The following is a 21,715-nucleotide window of genomic DNA, read 5'->3' as shown; positions in this document are numbered from 1 at the left end:
GTACAGTCACCACAATTTAATGTTCAACAGCCAGTAACAACCAGAGGGTTCCCCGGGTCAGGGTCACTGACTGGGCCCAGTTTTAGGCCCTGTTTAGACGACAACGGTTTCTCTAAAAACGGAAAAGTCTGTCCGTTGCGTTTTAAAGAACTTCTGCATTTATATGATGACGTTATTGAAACGATCCCCGTTCACACAGAGCTGCAAAATCTACTGGAAATGCTGTAGTATGCACACCAGGCCAATGGGTGGCAGTGTGAATTTGCAAAGCAACACCACGGCATGACGCCACGCGCCTGCGCTGAAGCGCCTTCCTCTACAACGCGGTGATTACAAACCAAAACAAAGAAGACACAATGGCGAAAACATGCACAGATAACTTTGTCTGGATGGACGACGAGGTGGAGTTGCTACAGTAACAGATCTACACTTTACTTCAAATCAACAGGGTGAGCAGCACAAACAGAGCTCGGCATTGTTGTTGTGACGGTCGGCATGCCTAGTGACTGGAACCGTAATGCGCATGTGCGAAAAGTCTCCGTTTTCAGAGAAACTGCATATTGCAAGTTTACATGACAATGGAGACGCTGCTGTTTCCAAAAAGTTGCACTCTGGAACCCGTTTTCAAAACGTTAAGTTTTAAGGCACCCAAAATGCAGCTGTCACCAAAACGCAACTAAAGTTCACCGTTTTCAGTTGAAATCATTGTCGTATAAACAGGGCCTTAGAAACACTAGAGTCTTAAAAATCTGGCAAAACATACAAATATACAAGATGATTAGTGTTTTCAAGGAGCAAAAGCAAAACCAGTGCTAAATAGAGCAACAGAGAGGTAACATAAGTATAAGAGTTACTGAAAATGAAAAAAGACTGTGCCTGATAATCAATGTTATATTAAATATTATATAATGAAACAGATGGATAATGAGAAGAGGTGTTGCACATGATGTTGAGAAAATATTAAACAAGATATTGAAAAGTAGTAATATGCATCATATAAAGTAATAGTGCACCTAATGTTGGTGAATATTGTTGTCAGTCTTTGCCGCAGAGGCTATGGGTTCTAACGGGGAGTTCACGCCTGGCTCATAGGAGAAGTCTCAGCTGGTTACAGTTTGTAATCCTCAATGCAAGATGCCACTATATCCAATACACACTGCTCCTTTAAGGAATGGTTTGACATTTGGGGAAGTATATTTGTTTACTTTCTTCTCCTCTTAGAGTTATGGTGTGTTCGCAGGGAATGCGATGTGAGCTTTATCCGCGGCGAGCTTACAAAGTACATGCCTGAAAATTCTGTCTACATCTTAAAGTCTTACATTCTTCTTATCATGGGGTGTCAGGCAACCAGCACAAAATCCAAGGAAAATGTAATAATATCATAGTTTCTTGAGCTGTGTCTCGACTCAGAGGCTGCGGCCTTTGAAGGCAGCATTTGAAGACCAACTGCGTCACATCAGCACAACCAAGGCTGTCCCTTAAAATACGATATATAATAAGAAATGCAGCCCTCTTTACCAGAATTTGGAGGATGCAACGGATGAATCCTTCATGGCCCAGCCTATCACAAGATGCATTGTGCACTGGTGATGATTATATATTAAGTTAAGTTGTGAACTAGCTAACGGTTAACTGTTGTTAACAATACTATTAGCTAAAAGCACACAGCTTAAACAATCTTAAGTTTACCTGAAAACGGTCCATCAGCCTGAAATAAATCAGACAGTGGTGTCTCCGATGGTGAATCATTTCCTCAAGTATTAAATAAAAAATATACTGTGTATATAACAATGTCTGGGTCCATGATTTGGGGCTAACTAACTTACTAGCTTACTCTTTCTGTTAAGCGCAGCTGGTTACTAGGTAACAGGAATGCCAGTGAGTTGGGGCAAGAACAACTGGTGATGAAACCAGGAAATCCTCCACAGACCAGACTGTCCCATTTCAGAGAACGTTCAGTTTGGCTGATGGGCTCTTCAAAAGGACATGGCCGACGTCGACCACGAGGGCCGCGTCCTCAAAGGCTGCAGCCCCTGAACTGAGACACAACTTTTGACAGAGTCCAGGAAGTCACTGAGCCGCACCAGGAAATAGTAACAGCACATGATCTAATGTCAAGTCTGATCTGTCAAGTCAAGTCTAATGTGCCAGAAACCACAATATAGAGGTGCTGACACTTCGAACAAAGGCAAACTTTTTAATCTGATTGTAGTATTTACACTGAGCTAAGCTAAGCTAAGCTAATTAAGTTTACAGCATGCCATCAGTAGGCTATCTTGTGCTTCCTACAGAACATTTCTGTCTATAAATAAAATTATATTTTTAATATCTAGGTCAGTGTATGTAATAAAGTGACCCATAAAGTGTAAAGTAAATTACAGGTTCAGATATCATTTAATATCTGACCTTTCACAGCCTCCTTCAAATAGCAGAAACGATAAAACACAAACCAAAAATGGCCTGTGCAGTCATACTGTAATACTGTACTGTATTTAGGAATGAAGAATACCCATCATAAAAACTTTATGATTTTAGAAGTCATCATAGTAAAGACGTGACGCATTGATGTTATAAATGGTTCAGTAGCAGCAGGCTTAGCGAGGCGTGTTACTTGATAGGCTCTAATGGTGTTAGGTCGATGATGGTTACAGTAGGAGTGAGGTCATTCCTGGCTCCTGCAGCAGTGAGATACCCCGTCTGTGAATCTCAGCATTATGGTTAGAAATACTGATGACATACTGTACGCAGACGCACAGACGCAGCATGCACAGCTGCAGCAAAGAATCCAAATACTAGAAGTTCTAACTGCAGCGTTATACTGACACAGATACCGAATGTGTTACACAAGCGGGTGCAACTATTAATATGCACGCATGTTTATCATTTTCTCACAGAACAAACAACACAAACACTTAATGGACACAACTGGTCGACCTTGTTCAATAAAAACAAGGTCGTAAATAATCCATGCAACAACAATGCTCTGCTGCGGGCCTCGGGGTGCCGAAAGACGTGGGTCTGACAGGACTATTTGTGGAGGGATTGGAGACAGCCGTGTATTTTCTGTAGCGTGAGGAACGAAGCTACACAAGGTATTTGACCAGGATATGATAGCACATATGAAGGAGTTAAAGGGCAGCCATGTGTCTGAAAACATATAGTAGTGTTGTCTCCTGTCTGTCTGTCTGTCTGTCTGTGTGGACCCTCGGCTGGCCCCATCACATGGAGCAGCGGTCAATGACTTATCACGCATGCTAAGAAACACACGCTCAATTTCTGTCTTATTTTAACTCAGACGCAACGTAATTGTCCTTCGCATGGACAGATGCTGCTCTATACAGGTTCAATCTAAATAAAGTCTGTTTCCATGATGACATAAATCTGTCAGAGTCTCACAGTGTGCCAGCTCATGTTATACCCTTCATATTATATATGACATATGCTTGATCTACCTGGATACAGCCTCAGCATGCACGTCCTGCTGCTGAGTTCGTCACTGGAAGAGTATCCCACATATGGTGATGTATGAAGGTTTTAAATGCTTATGTGTGAAGTTGATGGACTGATTTCATGATCAGTGGGCTTAAGTAATTCAGATATTATCAGTATGCTTATCAGCACCTTGGATCACCATAGTTAACACGACAGGTGGACATTCAGTCCGACCTTGTCACATATCAATGTTTGGTCATTTGGTCATGGACCTTCCACGTCCAGATACGATGAAAGGTACCCTGGGTGTGTTGGTTGTTGACGTTCTGGGATGTGGTATCAACTTCTGCTTGTTACATTCACTGATTTTCACAGGAACTTTATCGTTTACATACAGTCTCTTTCAAAACAAACGCACGTGGTTGGATTTAGGAAAAAAGAACAGGCTTTAGAATCTTATGGGACACAAACACTGCTCTCCTGGGTGAAAGTCGTGTTTGTTGGACCCATCCACCACCTGTCTGTCCCAGTCTACTTCGACTTTCGCCGCTTTCACTTTTGTTCTTGTCCTGCCGTGTTTCCCCCTGACATCACGCAGGCTGTTAAACTCAAATGGTGACCGGCTGCATATCATGCTGATGTTAAAGTAGGGCTTTTTTCATTGGTGTCTGAGGCAGCAAGCTACCGCCCAAGTTCGATGACTTTGGGGTGAGACCGGGTTGCATCACCACCAAATATAAAATATTTTGTCACCTATCTCAATATACAGAAGCTTAATGCATATAGATGAAAAAAAAATGTTGTTGCCATATAGACTGCAACTTTAATTCATACATCAAATTTGGGTGTTTTTTTTTCAAGTGCCATGTTGTGAGAACAAGACTTTTATTTAAATATGTAGTAGTGATGACATTTTTCTGTGGGCCAACTCGGAAGTTAGCATCGCCCTGGTTCTCTTGACAAAAAGCCAATGTGTTTTACCCACTGGATTTTGGATTATTGCTCTGTGTGTGATACTTAGGTTTTGTTCAGCAAGATAATCTTTACAAATCAACACCACTTTTTTGATTATTGAGGCCTAAATGTGATAACCAGAAGTAAAAGCTAATGTTGAGCTATAAACAAACTACACCACAATTGCACAATTTAACACTGCCACTACAACAAGGCTGTTCAATTGTGTTCGGTGTGATGACGTGCTGTAGTCTCATTTAGCTTTTTATTAGCAACCATCTTTTTTAAGACACACAGAGGCTTCAAAATTAACAAGTGTGGTATTGACTGACAAATTTTACAAAACATTAAAGTTTCTTAAACTTGTGTGAACAACAGACCTTATTTCAGGCATCTAACCAAAAACCTATTCGACAAACTGAATTCAAGACGAGGATACCGGAGGTGCAAAGAAGCAAACTCATTTTCAGGTTTCAGGACTCATTTCGTCACCACTTTATGGAGAGCACGAGGCATATTTGAGGATGTAGGTGCAAATTATATCCAAAGCAGAATCACACTGTGCATTCCAGTACCCATTCTACCGTACTATATACTACGCCAGAAAAAGATTTAGTATGTCCCAATACTTACTTGGCTTTTAATTGAACTTTGTCTTTTTTTAAATTTTGTATTTATTATTATTGTGTATTTATGTAATTATTTATTTTTATTAATCTGTATTTGCAGCTGGCATATTCTTCTGTTTTGTCATTTATTGACTTGACTGATTTAAAACTGTTTTCTATCCCAAAACTGTATCCTCCTTTTTTCCTCACTTACGATAGTGTTTCCTCAGTTCCTGTATTTTTATGAGTGCTTTTATATATATATATATATATATATATATATATATATATATATATATATATATATATATATTTTAAATTAATTAAAAACATAAAAGGTAAAAAATACATGTTTTTTTGTTTGTTTGTTTGTTTAAAAACTTTCTTTTAAAATTCTTTTCCATTAGTCTTTTCTTTATGTTTTAGCTTCACTGCACTGGCTCCCTGTAAAATCCAGAATTGAATTTAAAATCCTACTGTTAACTTATAAAGCTCTAAATGGTCAAGCTCCGTCATATCTTAGAGAGCTCATAGTGCCATATTATCCCACCAGAACACTGCGCTCTGAGAACGCAGGGTTACTCATGGTCCCTAAAGTCTCCAAAAGTAGATCAGGAGCCAGAGCCTTCAGCTATCAGGCTCCTCTCCTGTGGAATCATCTTCCTGTTACGGTCCGGGAGGCAGACACCGTCTCCACATTTAAGACTAGACTTAAGACTTTCCTCTTTGATAAAGCTTATAGTTAGGGCTGGCTCAGGCTTGTCCTGTACCAGCCCCTTAGTTAGGCTGACTTAGGCCTAGTCTGCCGGAGGACCCCCCTATAATACACCGGGCTCCTTCTCTCCTTCTCTCCTTCTCTCTCTCTCATGTCCTGTTACTGCATCTTGCTAACTTGGCTTTTTGCCCCCTTTCTCTTTTTCCGAACACATGGACCCCAAGCTGTCCATCCCCCGACCTCACAGTGCACTATGAGGAGAGAGATGAGAAGGAGAGAGATACTCAGAAGAGGCGAGAGGTGAAAATGTAATCACTGTATCTGACATCTCAGCTGTGTGGATGTCGGTCAGAGTGTGTTTCTCTCACCTCGGGGGACGCGCTGCATAAGCTGCACATCAGGGGTGCATTCTGTTTGTATGAAAAGTGCTATATAAATAAAGTTTGATTGAAAAGTTGGCAACTATTTTCATAATTATTTGTAATTTTTAAAAAATGCAAAAACATGCTTCAAGCTTTTCAAATATGAGAAATTTTGCTTTTCCATTTATTATTCTGATTAATTATTATTGATTTGCATGTTTCTGCATTGGGTACTTTCACTTTTTCTGCTTAAATACATGTTCCTAACTGTACTTACATACGTTTACTAAACTAACATTTTAAATGCAGGACTTTTACTGGTTGCAGAGTATTGTTTACAGTGTGGTGTAAGTACTTTTACTCAAGTAAAGGATCTGAATACATCCTCCACACTCATGACAGTTACATGGAAGGTCTGAAAAGGCCCTAGCCAAAGTCTGGCTCATTAAGACGTGTTTCTAATTCAGGTCACGATCCATCTGCACACTGAGCCTGTGGTTTTGTTCAGCTGGCAAATACTGAAGCTCAGCTGCACTGGTGCAAGTAGTCTTGCTCTTTCCCAAAACCTGTACATTCATAAACTTAAACTTTAGTCAGCACTGGTAACTGTGTATCAACTAATCACAGTCCCAGTGCTCCTGTTGGCAGCATTAGATAAGACCACGGCAACACAGTTGTATAAATAAGTGATGCTGTACGCAGGGAGAGGATTGACAAAAAATGTTATTGCTCTCATTGGCAGGTTTTCAACCACCCAACTTGTCCGAAGCCTCAAACAACAGGTGGCGTGAAGCACTGCTTTATCTGTGCAACAGCTCCATCCTGTGGACTCTTTAGAACACTGCGTTTAAAACCAGGACACACGTTGCAAACAGGCACATGGATCAGCGCCACTTTTGTTTCCAACTTCTTCCCATAAATCTGTGATAAATTCCACTGTGTATTCCTCCACTTATAAAAAAGACGAATCATCCAACATATGATTTTAAATTAGATATTTAATTAACTTGACAAAACACCACAGAGGCAACACCACACGGACAGAAGTTTGCTTTAGGTAATTCACATAGTTAAGACACCGACAGTGAGAAGGTTGACAGTTAAAATTATAGCAGCTGAGGCGAAAATGGAACAAACAGAGTGTGTGAGGACAGCTCGAGATCGTCCAAGTACATGTCAGTGCCAGTGCTCTGATAGTAGCCCCATCCAGAGTACTATGACAAGAAATAGAAATCCAAATGTGTCTCTCTACATATATAGCCTAACACTTTCCAGTGGTTCTGCCAGTAGCTTTTCAGCACCCAACACCGCTCATGACAACACAAACACACGCCATTATTAAAACAAGACTTTCACACTAAAACACAGGGATCACAGCCTCTTCTCCCCTCATGTACACACACACACACACACACACACACACACACACAAACTCCAGTTTAAATATTAATTAGGTCCTGTTGAAAACTTCTTACTTCAAAAAATCTAAGCGACAAAGCGGAGAGGGTGAGCAGTTTTAACTCTCTGTAACTTGTACATAAGCTGCTACATTAAGCTCGATTTTTACACCATCAAAGTATCAGCCAGGTTAACCATAAGATCAAAGAAAAGGAAGTTGTGGTTTAATGTGAAAAGAGGTTGTATTGCCATGTCACAAACTGATGTAAAGGCAGTGACAAATGACCAAGAAGTCACCATAGTCATAGTTCGTCACCTTTTTTTGGCCTGAACAAGAGCCTGTTTCCACCTGGTACCATCATGCGTCTTGGGTGATCTGATCCCAAGTGGTCAGTTCTGAGTCCGTCTGTTCACACCTGACATTAGAGGGCGTCTCCACATGCATCTTGAGTGACCACTTGTGATCAGATCTCACTTCCCCGCTCTATATGCAGCTGAAAACATACGTCATTGCCATTTGCAAAGACCAAATGTGTTGTTTTTAACTGGCAGGAGATTTGTCTTGCTGTGTGCACACATACAGCCTTTACTCAATACTGCTGCAGAAGCTCCATGCTGGGGACAGTTGGTTTTACACTGCTTGATCAAGGTGGCAATGTCATGCCATCATTCCACCTTACTGTTCTGTTTAAAAGTTATGATCACAGAATGAGGGGACAGAGTTGCCACGCCTTTAAGCTGGCAGCAGAGGTAGTAACAGCGCCGATTAAACATCTGTGTAAAAAGGAGAGCTGGGGTGGATGTGATGTTTTGATGACGTTAGGTGTGTGACCCCAGGGAGATTTATAAAGCAGCTAAAAGCAGTTAGCAGCTAACTCAGAGAAGAAGAACAGCAGCCGAAAATGTCCACGAATTGGTGAGACAATGAGGTCTGGAAGTTCCTTACTCTCCAAGCAAAGGACGAGAGTAAATGACTGTTATTGCCATATTATCCCATTATTATTGTTTAGAAAGCACAGCCGGTGTATATGTTATATGTCACACTAGAGGTCGACGCTGTTGTGATACATGTCACAACTGTCACACTCTTGCTTTTAGGATGCAAGCATGCTATTTGAAATCAGCACAATGTTGTTGTTTGCTTCTGTGTAAAAATACAAATGTGGCATAAAGACAGGACTTTGTAGCAGCCCTTTAACGTGATCTCTGTGTAAAAAGGGCCAGTTAGCATCACACAGCTAACGCTACCTGATGGTTATTAACAGGTTTAACGTCAGAGTCGAGTCACTGCGATGTTAGTGTGAGTTTGTTTGGCCCGGTCAATAGCTGCTGTTGTGTTAGCTCATGCTAACCTCGCAGACACTGAACTGACATTTCACCAGGAGCAGAGTGTCTCAATAGACGGTCTCTCAGCGCTGCGTCAGTGCAACTGCACCACTAAAAGTGTTCTTATTCGGTGGGGCGTCAGATAAGCAAGTACATCAGCGAAGCAGGTATTCCTTCAATGTGGCCCAGGACACATTAGCGCACACACTGCTGAAAGAACGTGGCCATTTGCGGCCCAGACCACCTCCAAATGTTGTGTGGATGATCCAATCTCAAGAGGCATTTAGGACGCATTAGGTGCACTCACATCTGTACTTAAAGCCATCCACCTGTGATCCGATCAGCTGGGACGCATGTTAACACCAGGTGTAAACACAGCTCATGAATGTTATTCTTGACTACATAACCTGTTGCTAAGAGCGATGTATAACTACCACTGTTCACACTGTATTGCTGGCTGAAACTAGTTTTTGAAGTCAACAAAAGGCTTAAATTTGTTTGTTAAAGGTCCCTTGAAATGGCTTTGATGTTGTAACTGTTTCAGCATTTCTGCATGAATCATACATTCAATTTGATGGAGATTTTGGATACCTCAAGAATATTTTACACACATAAGTAAAATACATTTTAGGATCATATTTGGCACATGATCGATGGGGCAAAATAAATACAGTGACTTAAGTAACAACACAATAGATGTATTTCTCATTTCACGGGACCTTTAAAGATGCATACTGGTTTTCAAACTTTTTTGCAGACCTGATAAAAGTTTAAGCACTGTCATCTGCAGAACAGACTTCAATGTCCAGTCGCAGTCACACTTCTGTCACAGTGCACTGTCCATCAGGACTGCGTGAGCGGAGACTGAGTGAAGAGCTGGAGGGCCCACCCCTTGGAGGCATCCTGGCTGGCTGGCTCTCTCTCAGCGGCCTTTGCCCATGTCTTCTCTGTGGCACTGATCCTGCTCTCCCTCTCTCGCACTCCCTTTCCTCCTCGCTGTCACTGCTGCCGGATGCGTAGTCATACGTGTGTAGCTCATCGTCTCCTTCCACCTCTTCACCTTCTGGCTGGCTGATTAGGAGCTGGGAAAAGGACTCTTCCAATGTTGAGGGTGAGGGAGGAAGGGGACTGGTAAGATGGCGCCCCAGGAGTGTTGGAGGTCTAACAGGGGGGAGAGACGCCATAATCCCAAAGGATGAAGACTGTGATGGGCCGTCAGTGTCCGATCCATCAGCTGAGCTGATGCGTTCTGCTGCAACTGGGGTGACAGCTGGTACTGCAGGAGTGGGAGTAGGCTCTGGGTCTAACCTCAGTCCTGCAACTCCCTTCTTGGGGATATCGACTACGTCCCGCTTTATTTTGCGTCTCCGCCCATGCTCATTCCGCCGATACTGCACCATGTTCTCCAGGTCGGCCACGTAAAGAAACCCTGCAATCAGCATCTCCGTGCTCTTCCTGCCCTTGGCGAAGGCCTCCTCCAGCTCACGGCTGGTCCTCTCATCATACTGCCACCAGCCGTTGCGCCCCTCATAGTACCACGCATGATCTCCACCCGCAATCCCTCCACTGCGGCTCACCCCTGCAGCCACTGCTTTCAGTTCCTCAGGCGAGAGGAGGACAGGCCGCTCCAGGAAGTCCTCTGGGACTTCTTGTCGGCAGAGAGCGCAGCGCTTGCTCTGCCAGGAGGCACCTTTCACACACAGGAAACAGAAGACATGGAAGCATGGGAGGCGTACGGGGTGTACGCAGGTCTGCAGGCAGATGGCACACTCCGGGGTGGAGGAACTGGAGGGATCTGGAGCAGATGTGTCTCCCACTTCCTCTATGAGCTTGGAGGAGGCAACAGCATTCACTGAACAGTCCACTTCTCCACAGCCTGCCATTCTGTACAGAGAAACACAGCTCCGTCACAACAGATCTGTCTGGAAAGACAGATGCATTGTATCACATGACTGTAACTTGTAAACTGAAACGGGGATGTAATTTGGAGCAGCTCCCAGTTGACATGCGCTGCTTTGTTGATAATTTTGGGAACGCCCTCATAAACACACAACAGAAAGTTACAGTTTCAGCAAATAAACATCACTGAAATAAAGTTTACAAATAATGCTAGCTTAGGAAATTTAAATACGACACAACTGACTGGCTGGTATCACTGACTGTGCTCATTAGGAGTTATATCAAAGGCCTCTTCTGTCTGACACAGATATCGTGCTAAGCTAACGTTAGCTAACCCACTAATTTGCAACTTACGTTACAATAAATATATTTAAATATATATATATGTGTATATATTCCTGGCAGTGACGTTAGAGGCTCACCTGTTTAATGTGAAGTAACACTGTCACTAAGACACTGTAAAGCCAATGTCAAGCTAACGTTCACCTAGCTAACTATGCTAACGCTAGCTTGACAGCTGCTGTAGCATATGTTAGCATGTTAGCTGACAGTAGCCTCCTTGCTATGTAACGTGTCTGTTATTACACTCACCTGAACACTGGGTATCTGTAGAAGCGTCCTCAGCAGAAGCACAGGTGGAGAAATGTATGAAGCTGCATTTATGTGTTATTAAGTTGTGTATGACAGGTAATGACTGCGTTATGGTCGGCACAGTGTTCCGGCCAAAGCCCGACTGAGTTCAGTGCAGCTGGATCGGCCTCACGTCGTTTACAATGTGATCCGTATGATGTGTAGATCTAGTGTTGCTGCGTACAGGATGTACGTGTGTCCGGGTCTACTCATTGATGACAGCAGATGTTTATGACTCGTGATATGAGCAGATGAGGAAGAAATAAGCAAGTTGCACTCATTTATTATAAAAAAAAGACAGCATCTCGATTGAAGCAGAAATAGTATAAAGTCTATGGGTTATATCAATGCCCATTAATTATTTTGCATACGAGAAATGTTTTGTTGTGTCATGTTCATATCGCTTATTTCGTTGCATAACACCCAAACTATAGGCTTATAACATATTCTAAAAATATCCACACACAAAATATTGAACAATGACCTTAAAAGGAAACTACGTCCTAAGGAACCGTTCTTTACTTATCAGAGGCTGAGGTGTGACTGTGTTTTGTTTTTTTTGTTGTTGTCGTTTTTTTACCCTCCCCAAAGCTACAACTACAGTGGATTCGGATTTGCATACTTTTTCTTTTTACTTTTAGTAGGTACTGCAGCTGCCCTTCATAAGTATGTACTGTTGCATGCAGTATGCACACAATCAGGATATACTACTGAGATGGAGATCAACCTGGAGATTTGCTGTTGTTACTTTGCAATGTGTGTAGTTTTACTTTAAAGTTATGACTGCACTGATTGTAGGTTCGAACATATTATATTTGTGACAGTGAAATTACATCTGCAGTTTTCTGTCAGTGAGTTTTTAGTTATGTAAGTTAGTTTGTTGTTTGTAATATTTATGATTATTTTGTTCACTTAAACAATAAATATTCCTAATATTACTATTTGATTAGTCATCATCTGTTCGACGTGACGTATTGTCCACTGTGCAGAGGACTGTCGGTCAGAATAGTCAGAAAAACATGCTGGCTTGCACACTGCAAAATCAGACCTTTGGCAAACTGCATTTGACATACTATGTATTGGGACATACTAAATCTTTTTCTGGCATACTATGTAGTATGGTAGTATGGGGATTGGAAAGCAAAGCCATTTTTTCTTGAGCTTCCAGAGTGACTGGCGAAACTTGCCTGACTCTCCCCTCACCATAAATTTGTTATTATAAAGACAAAATTTTGGAGTTGAAAAAAGATTTGGTTTTTCGCTCTTACCATGCATGCTGGTAAATTTGTGCAAACGGTTTATTTGTGACAAAATTTTAAATGAGATGTGTAGATATAAAGGAATTTTGAGGAAATAAAACTATTTTAAGCTCAGATTTGGTTATGTTTATTTTCTGACAGAAGGGTTTGTCCCACATAATGTGTTCAAGAACTGTCTGACATTTGAAAATCCAACAATAATTTCTGTTTTCACAGTTTCTGGTTGTGATAAATGGTGTAATTTTGCCAATTTTTAAAGAAAACATGTCATCTGAACCTGCATGTTTTCTTTAAAAATTCGCAGCAAAAAAACAAACTGCAGCCTTTTATAAACAGCCAAAATAAAGTAATAATAAGTCCCAACCTACTGAGGTTGAAGAACAAGAACGACCTCTGAGCCAATGACCTTTATGCTGAAAATGGCGAGTTTTGGCTGAGATTCGGATCATGCAGTGAGGCCTGCTTTGTTCTTTTGCTGAATTATTGTGAAGCTCTACAAAGAATAAAACATGTGAAAGCACCTCGGAGAAGCCAGACTGTCTCGCAGGACTCTTACGCCTGATTTTGATGTGGCACATCTTTTAAAATGTCCAGCAAACTTTCTGTTGCTGCTGTCTCCATAGCTGCTCTCCACCCCGCGAGTTTACCCAGTTAGCACGAGCTAACAAGGACGCAGTGCTAACACCCTCCTAACAAACTCACACTGATACCAAAACAGCTCGACTCTGTCGTTAAACTCACGAGTAACCGTTGGGTAATGTTAGCAGTGTGATGCCTCCCCCTCGACACAATTTTGCCTGGACACCATGACTGCCTCCTGGGCTTAGCGCTACCCAGGACGACTGTGATTGGTTTAGAGAAATACAAACAATCCAGATATTTTTTTTTCCCACAGCAGAATGATGAGGTAACATAACCTTATCACAGTCAAGTATGTTCTGTTTGATTGCATAGAAAAATGAGTTTTATTTTAGATGAGTACATCTTTACAATTTACAATATTTTAATCAGCTGATATAAAATGTGCAATAACAAGTGGAATGTCTCTGCGATATCTACAAATGGCCTTTAAGGCACTCTTGTTCCAGCTACTACAACCTACGTTGACTCTTCGGCCTCTTTTTGATGACACACTTCCTGGCCTCTGACACATGTGGGCAGGGGTCCCCGTGGACACTTGGAGACCGCAGAACCTGTCGTATACGTGTCTCCTGTCCCCTCCTGTACGCCCCCTTTCTCTTTTTCCGAACACATGGACCCCAAGCTGTCCATCCCCCGACCTCACAGTGCACTATGAGGAGAGAGATGAGAAGGAGAGAGATACTCAGAAGAGGCGAGAGGTGAAAATGTAATCACTGTATCTGACATCTCAGCTGTGTGGATGGTCAGAGTGTGTTTCTCTCACCTCGGGGGACGCACTGCATAAGCTGCACATCAGGTTCAAACACCGTCGGGCAGGTGAGATGGCACTGACTGTGGAGGAAGTACAGGTCTGCTCTACACCTCACACACACGTTCCTCCTCACACACACCTCACAGCCTGGAGAGCACTCTGAGACACACAGAGACACAAACATCTTATTGTAGTTCCTCTGACATCATGAACCTCAGTGTATACATAAAGACACATACTGTACACACATCCTCCACAGGTAACATGCTGCACAGTGCCTCACCTGTGCATTCTCGCAGCACTGCGTTTGGCGTCAGCCCATTTGGACAGCTGTTTTCACATTTGCCCCGGAACAGGAAGTGACCCGGGTGACAATGTGTGCAGAAATTTTCGCTGAAACAGGAAGCGCAGTCTTCTTTGCACCCTGCAGGTCAGTGGGAATGAACTCTGGTTAGCGTTGAGTGGTCACAGAGGGTATTTTTAAGGATGACTTAAAGGGACAGTTGACCCCAAAATCAAAAATACATATTTTTCCTCTTACCTGTAGTGCTGTTTATCAATCTAGATTGTTTTGGTGTGAGTTGCAGAGTGTTGGAGATATCAGCTGTAGAGATGTCTGCCTTCTCTCCAGTATAATGGAACTGGATGGCACTCAGCTTGTAGTGCTCAAAGTGCCAAAAAATACATTTAAAAAACGTGTCTCTTTGAAGACAATGTCTCTTTGAAGAAATCATAACCTGGTTACTCAAGATAATCCACAGACCAGAGTCCTGCACCAAGTCGGGAAACCAAAATATGCATTTATGTAAATTCACGGGTACAGGTTAAAATTAACTGCATGCATTTTTCAGAATAAAACAAATGAAAAAGATGTGCAGTATAAGTGTAATTTTTGACATCTTAATCACTATTATCAAACCGTAAGTCCCCTTATTTGAGAGTCACAGACACAAGTTGGAGGACTCCAGTGATGAAACTTTGCAGCCCGAGGATGAGATGGCAGCCGACAATGAGTTCAAGACCCCCAAGGTGGATCACTTGGAGGTTTTATGGTGGTGGAAGGAGCATGCCAATATGTTAAAAATTTCCTAACCTGGCCGTGACTGTGCAGAATATTTTCACCATCCTGGCACTGAGCGCAGCCAGTGAAAGAGACTTTTCCTCTGCTGGATTTGTAATTGAAGAACGGAGGACCCAGGTTAATGTGAGTGACTGTAGCCTGTGTGTGTTTAATCACAGGTGTGGGTCGGGTTGCAGGACTTTTATTAACAGGTGTGGGCGTTTGCGGCTTTAACTCTGATATAATGACGGGTAACAGGTCAGTTCTGGTACTGAGCTTTACAGGTATCAGACCCGTGCAGGACTTTGCCTCAGACATTGTTGTGAGCAGTTTCATATGGGAACTATTTTCTGTCTACTAAACTACATCGGTCAATTGTTTAAAAATTATATCAAAATTAGACACTTATATCCACTGATGAATTTAAGGGCATCATAAAGAACGTGGTGACAGAGACATGTGCTTGTTTTTCTCAAGAGGCCACTATGTTTGAATAGTTGTTGTTTTATTGTGGATTTTTGTTGTATTTGTTGCATTTTAAATGTGTTTTGATTGGCTGCCACCTCGGCCTGGTCTTTCTTGTAAAAGATATTTTCAGTCTCAATGGGACTTCCTGGTTAAATGAAGGTTGAATAAATAAATCACTGCACAGAAGGAAGCATGCATATACTCATTGACAAGAGGCTCATGCTCATTACAGCGTGAGATGTAGAGATTAATGGCATCCTCTTTGGCTGAGCTGTAACGTTAGCTAACTCAGCTGTGCTAGGTGAGCTAGCAGTAGATGCACACTTCCCTCTGTGCGGTGATGCAACTGGCAGGTGCAGTTCATGGGCACTTGAAGTTGGGTGCTGCAGCGCCCCCTATTAACAAGGGATGGAACAACACAGTCTGAAAATATTTGGCTTTTTTTTTTTTTTTTACCAATACTCCTGGGCTATCTGAACATTTGTTTTAAATGTTGAACATAATATGATGAGGTGCCTGTCAGACAAAATGAAAAAAAAAGTTTTGAAAAAAAATTTAAAATTGAATTAATGCCTTTGAACTGATGTGACGTCATAACGCTGGGTCAAAGTGCAAAGGTCAGGGGTCAGCGAACGGTTAAACTTGGGAGAGATTTGCAGTAGCAGGACCTAATTAATGGAGCAGATAGGCTGAAGAAGACCAGAAAATTGCCAGGACAGTCATCTCTACAGCTGATATCTCTAACACTCTGCAACTCACACCAAAACCATCTAGACCAATAAACAGCACTACAGGTAAGAGGAAACATATGCATTTTTGATTTAGGGGTGAACTGTCCCTTTAAACGCTCCTGCATGTGTCCACTCATACTCACTGGTGCAGGTGCTGATGTGCGGAGAGCGTGTGCCATAGTGACCCCGGGGACAGGAGGACAGACAGGTGCCCCTTTGCCGCATCCCGTCCAGCTCCAGGTGGAAGAAGAGGCGAGGTTTACAGGACAGACAGCCGTTCAGGGCTGAGCACGTCGCACAACCTGCCGGACACAGTCTGTTCATGGAAGAGCTACCTGTGGATTAAAGGAATGAGAGAGGTGTGCGTCTGAGTTTTATATTCTCTCTGTGCTCGTGCAAATAAAATATAATATCTCACATACTCTGTGCTCCATTTACAGAACTAAATTTTACAGGCAGCTTTTTATGAGCTCACAGACAGAGCCAAGCTCTCAAATTTGTAGTGTGCAAGTGGGTAAATCCTCTGGAAATCTATGAGCACATTGTTCCCTGAGAGCTGAAGGAGCACTTATTATCTCCATATGTAGTGTCTGTCTACTGTTCACTATCTCCCACCGGAAAAATTAGGATAGATAAGGCACATCTCACAGGAGCCATGTCAAACAAGTTACATTCTGCATGAATACTCACGTCTTGTGTCATCAAGGCCTTTCGTAAGATACATGAGGTGCAGAATCCAAATTAATGATGATATGCGCATTTTCCTTCACCTTCAGTTCACCATGGATCCAGTCAGCAAAGACACCTTGCATCACATCCCAAACCCCGCGATGAGCCTTTCAGAAGTCGTCTCCATAAAGGTTACTCACATGGACCCATGTGGAGACTCCAGTCTGGGTGAGAGAGCTGTTGAGTGCAAATGTTTTCTTGCTGAAAAATCCCACGTGCATTCCATGAGATCACTGGAGCCGGCAGAACGCCATGAAGAACGCAAACGGCAGAGGAGCCATCATATGATAGTCGCAACCCAGATCTAATGGACGTTTGGGTAAGCTGCTGTGGGCTTGTCTCTGTTTCCCACACACACACACACACACACACACTCAGACACACTCCCAACCTCCTCTCCTGTGTCCTTCACGACCCTCCTCCTGATCTATTATCACAGCAGTGTCTCTTTACAGAAATGGAATTACACTGTGATTTCTACACGGCGGATCTTTTATCCTCACGTGTCACATTAGCTCACTAAAGTTTACAAGTCTGTCCCTTAAAGTCTTGTGCTTATTGTTACGTAACTCTGATGTTTGCCCTTGTGGCTTTTTTTTTTACTCTGCCACTGTTGTTGTTCCTTAGATTTTCACTCTAGCTATACCTCCTCAGTCTGTATAGTTCTGTATGTAATGTTTTAACTTTTTAATGAGTGCTACAACCCTGTATATCCTGACTGCATGATGACTTGTCTATGGATGCCAGTGATCAGTACGAACGCTCAATTAATCAATTCAACAGAAACATTCAAACAGAAAATTACCTGGCAACTTATTTTGATAATTGAATGTTACTTTAGTACTTTTTGGAAGACAAATAGCCAAAGTTTTGCTGGTTTTATGCTTCGTAAATGTAAGAATTTGATGCGATTCTGTCGTACAAACTGAATGGCTCTTAGACTGTTGGTTGAAGATGTCACCATGCGCTCCAGGAAATTAAACGGGGCACATGTTTTTTGTTTTTTTTACAAGAAATTAATTGATTAACCGAGACAAAAATAAGCAGATTATTCGCTAATTAAAATAAATGTCAGTTCTAAATTAATAAATGTTACGTACTAAGTATTGACTTCTCGGTGAAATAGAAAAAAAATTTGTCCAGTAGTTAATCTTCTGAAATGAACAATATTTGCACAGTCAGAGATTCTGAATTTTTCTTGAAGTAGAATAGTAGATTCCTCCCTAACAATTTTTTAAACGTGGTCAATTAAACAAAATGAACTATTAAAACAGAGAACTGTATGAATCTTAAAGGAACACTTCACCCACAAAATGGTAATTTTTTTATCAGTCACTTACCCCATGTGTTGTTGAATTCGTGAAGAAACAGTTTTTCTGGCATGCCTCCACCGTGAACGAAGAATCCAAAAAGGGTGAACATTAATGAATGAATTGCAGTGAAAGGGGGAGCTACGTTTAACAACAGAAAAACTATCATAAAACTTTAATCAATAGCCCGGGCTATTATTTGCTTAAATCACTGAAATCAAGAGGCCTTTATTTGGGACAGGTGTCTATATATTCTTGTTACACAAAACTCTTGCTCAGCAAAGATGGGAAATAGGATCAAATAGTTTCTTTGAACTCGTATGAATATTACTTGTATAAAAATTAGGCTTTGGAAAACATATCAATTATGTGTTACGACACTTGTTTCACGGCAACCTGCATACTGACACAGCACAACTTTATCCTCTTAAAACAATACTTAGAACTTGGATTAAGTTTTATGAAAAACACGTTTGATTCTTTTGATCAGTGGATCCCTATGGACTACAGGAATATAAATAACTTACCGGGTAATCGAGGAATGGACACGTATTCTGACTTTATGACAGCTTCAGAGGAACAGAGTCACCACTTATTTTTCGTCATGCCGTTAAATCTGAATGACTTTCGGTCTTCTCTTGTGCTCGTTGTTTCAGTAAAATAAAATCAACCAAGCTAACGATGTGTAGCATCTCCATATCGACCAGTGTAAAAAATGTATATTTGTATGTATGATCTAAGCAGCTAACTAATGTTAGCTCAAGTGGGTCGTCAACAGTCCGGTTTTATATATCCAAAGAACCTCTGTAAAAATGAACTGCTTGGCAACCACACCAGGCTTCTAATAGAGACGGGCCTTTATTCGTCAAAATGTGTAGCCACAGCAGGCTAGTAAAAAGGACTGGGCATTATGGGACTAGGCTTTTAATTGATGTTTTATGGTATATCAAAACATCTCACACAACTCATGCTGTATAATCTAGATGTCATTTATCCAGTTGTATACTCAGTACTTCCCAAACACATGCATTTTTGTTTAAAAAAAAAAAAAAAATCACTACTCAAAACACTTACACATAGGAGTAGGCACCTGGGCGAGCATGCGCATTTGAAGAGTTCAAATACGCGCTTGCCCCAGGTGTGTAGGTGTACAGCTGGATAAACGAGACTTGTATTATACTGCACGAGTTGTGTGAGAGTTTGTAAGCAGATGTTTTGATATAGTTTTGCTGTTGTTAAACGTGGACCCCTATGACGTCAAGAATTTTCTCTTTTTGGATTCTTCGTTTACTATGGAGGAAGAACACCTTTTTCCCCCATGTTTTCAAGGTGACACAGGGTGAGTAATTAATATACGAATGGTCATTTTGTGGGTGAAGTCTTCCTTTAAAACATTGTTCAGAGGTGAGTGAAACAGTACACATTCCTCTGTCTTAGTCCCATCTTTAAATCATACACTGTCTGCTCAGCTGAATGCCAATCGGGGTGAGTGTGTGACCATGACAACAAAATATCTCCTCATTTGGTTTCATTTAAAACAATAAAGCACAGCTATGTTTTTGAGGCATGTCATCGCAAGATCAACACCAGCTTTTCGACATCTTCTCACACGGGCTGGATGAAGTCACAGTGGTGGAACAGAAAAAAAAAAACTAAAAAAACATCCATTGCAGAAAAACAGCGAATACCACGTGCCCTCACTTTTCAGATTTAGTTCAACTTAAGCCATGATGGGGCGCTTCATGTTCTCAATGAAGACAGGATTTAGGAAATGTAAACCACAAACACAGGGTGATTTGACTACCACCCAATGAAAAAAGAAAACTAGAGAGCTGGAGGTGTCAGAGAGGATCTGTGATTCCCACAAAAACTCTGGAAGGCGATAAAAGTCTTAAGCTCCGGAGGATTGTTGTTTGGCGTCCCGGTGTGTATTATCGCCTGTTTTGGGAACTCTGTGGTTCTCAAAACAGATTTGAACTCTCCAGCATTCCCATTCCTGGAAATGGTCTCCCTGTGTACTTCATGAGTCTTTGCTTCAGTCCATAATCCTTTCAGAGCCTGTCACATCTTATAGAATCAAAATCTGGGTTTGTTGCTTTTGCTTATTTCTAAATATTTTGTCATATTGTTGTTCGACGAAAACGCCTCCTCAGGGCTGAACAGAAACAGGGACACATTCAAATTCATGTGCTCCTGATTAAGAAAGGCTCAGCCAGTTATCATAATAACATCTCTGCCAGAACGGGCAGTCGTGCTTTCTTGGGCTTGTCTGGAAAAAAGTCAAAAGTGGAATCAGCAGGAGCTTTACAGTGGGATTTTACACTGGAGCTGATTTATCTGAGAGAGACAGGGCTAAAAGTTACACGCTGCCAGACGGAGGAGCTGGACAGGGCTCCGCTGGCTGGCTTAAATCGTCAACAGGTGCTCAGACGCAGGCGAGGCACGGCTACTTCTTTATTTTGATAGAGGAATAAGAGTGTGTTGCTCAAATCCCCCGAGAACGAGAGCAAACCCAGAGAAGAGGACGATAGAATAACACCTCTGGATGTGCAGCCAGCTGCTGCAGAGCAACATCATCCATCAATCTGTGTGCAGCAGATTTATAGATTGTGCTTTCAGAGTAAATATCTCCAACAGGACAGCGTGAAGTTCACTAACAATGTTTTACATTAGATAATGTATGCAGATGCACCATCAGCAAAAAGAGCTGTGTCATGAGAAGATCAGAATCGAGCAGGGAACAGCAGGGCAGGTGTCAGGGGTTCAAAGATCAGGAGGGTGGGGCTCCACAAACCCAGTAACACCTCCTCAACCTGACTGGGAACATAAACACGACAAGGCTACGCTCAGCAGGGAGCCAGATCAGGTTCTTGAAGACAATAACCGCTGGAGGCCAAAGAATGTCTTCACTGCCAGAGAGACGGAGGGGAAAAGGAAAATGATAAAGATGGAGGACAGCGAGCGAGGAAGTGAATAACAGTGACTAATTTTAACCATATGGACGACATATAGCTGTAATCATGTTCACATCATCTAAAATTAAAATACATGCACTGACGTTAACCCTTGCATTTTGTATTAAAGAGAAACTACGCCCATTATTAAAATTCATACGTTATTCCTGTAGCTTAAGACAGTCCAGAAATATGAGTGAATATGAACAACTCTCTTTCAAATCCAAAAACTTAAGTGCTGAAGCTCAAATTTCTGATGTCATCGATTATAAAGTCCCAAACTGCTCTGTCGACAATGGACTGGAAAGATGTTAGAAATACCACTTAAGGGTCCATCCCAATATTCACACTTCACCTCAAAATTGGCCCTAGCCCTTGATTTTGTGCGTTCCCGCTAAGGGCTAGGGTGTCCCAAACTTTAAGGAAGTGCTTTTCAGCCCTTAAAATCCCCACTTAATTTGAAGGGCCATACGATGCACACTTACGA

General features: G+C 41.8%; 2 protein-coding genes across 2 annotated transcripts; both read right to left on the bottom strand.

The window, feature by feature from the left end:
* Positions 1–7,051: 7,051 nt before the first annotated feature.
* On the bottom strand, positions 7,052–11,703 carry LOC125896750 (E3 ubiquitin-protein ligase rnf146-like). Its single transcript, XM_049589600.1, has 2 exons — positions 11,286–11,703; positions 7,052–10,679 (listed from the first exon to the last, which is right to left on the bottom strand). Exon 2 carries the CDS (start codon positions 10,676–10,678, stop codon positions 9,611–9,613), a length of 1,068 nt encoding a protein of 355 aa, XP_049445557.1. The 5' UTR covers position 10,679; positions 11,286–11,703; the 3' UTR covers positions 7,052–9,610.
* Positions 11,704–13,436: 1,733 nt separating this feature from the next.
* Positions 13,437–20,538, bottom strand: LOC125896757 (R-spondin-3-like). Its single transcript, XM_049589613.1, has 6 exons — positions 18,305–20,538; positions 16,926–17,141; positions 16,379–16,570; positions 14,260–14,400; positions 13,989–14,135; positions 13,437–13,874 (listed from the first exon to the last, which is right to left on the bottom strand). Exons 2-6 carry the CDS (start codon positions 16,993–16,995, stop codon positions 13,675–13,677), a joined length of 750 nt encoding a protein of 249 aa, XP_049445570.1. The 5' UTR covers positions 16,996–17,141; positions 18,305–20,538; the 3' UTR covers positions 13,437–13,674.
* Positions 20,539–21,715: the final 1,177 nt, after the last annotated feature.

This window comes from Epinephelus fuscoguttatus, linkage group LG11, assembly GCF_011397635.1.
Source record: "Epinephelus fuscoguttatus linkage group LG11, E.fuscoguttatus.final_Chr_v1".
NCBI lineage: Eukaryota > Metazoa > Chordata > Actinopteri > Perciformes > Serranidae > Epinephelus > Epinephelus fuscoguttatus.
The sequence above is the reverse complement of the archived record's forward strand: the minus strand, read 5'-3'. Positions and strand labels throughout refer to the sequence as shown.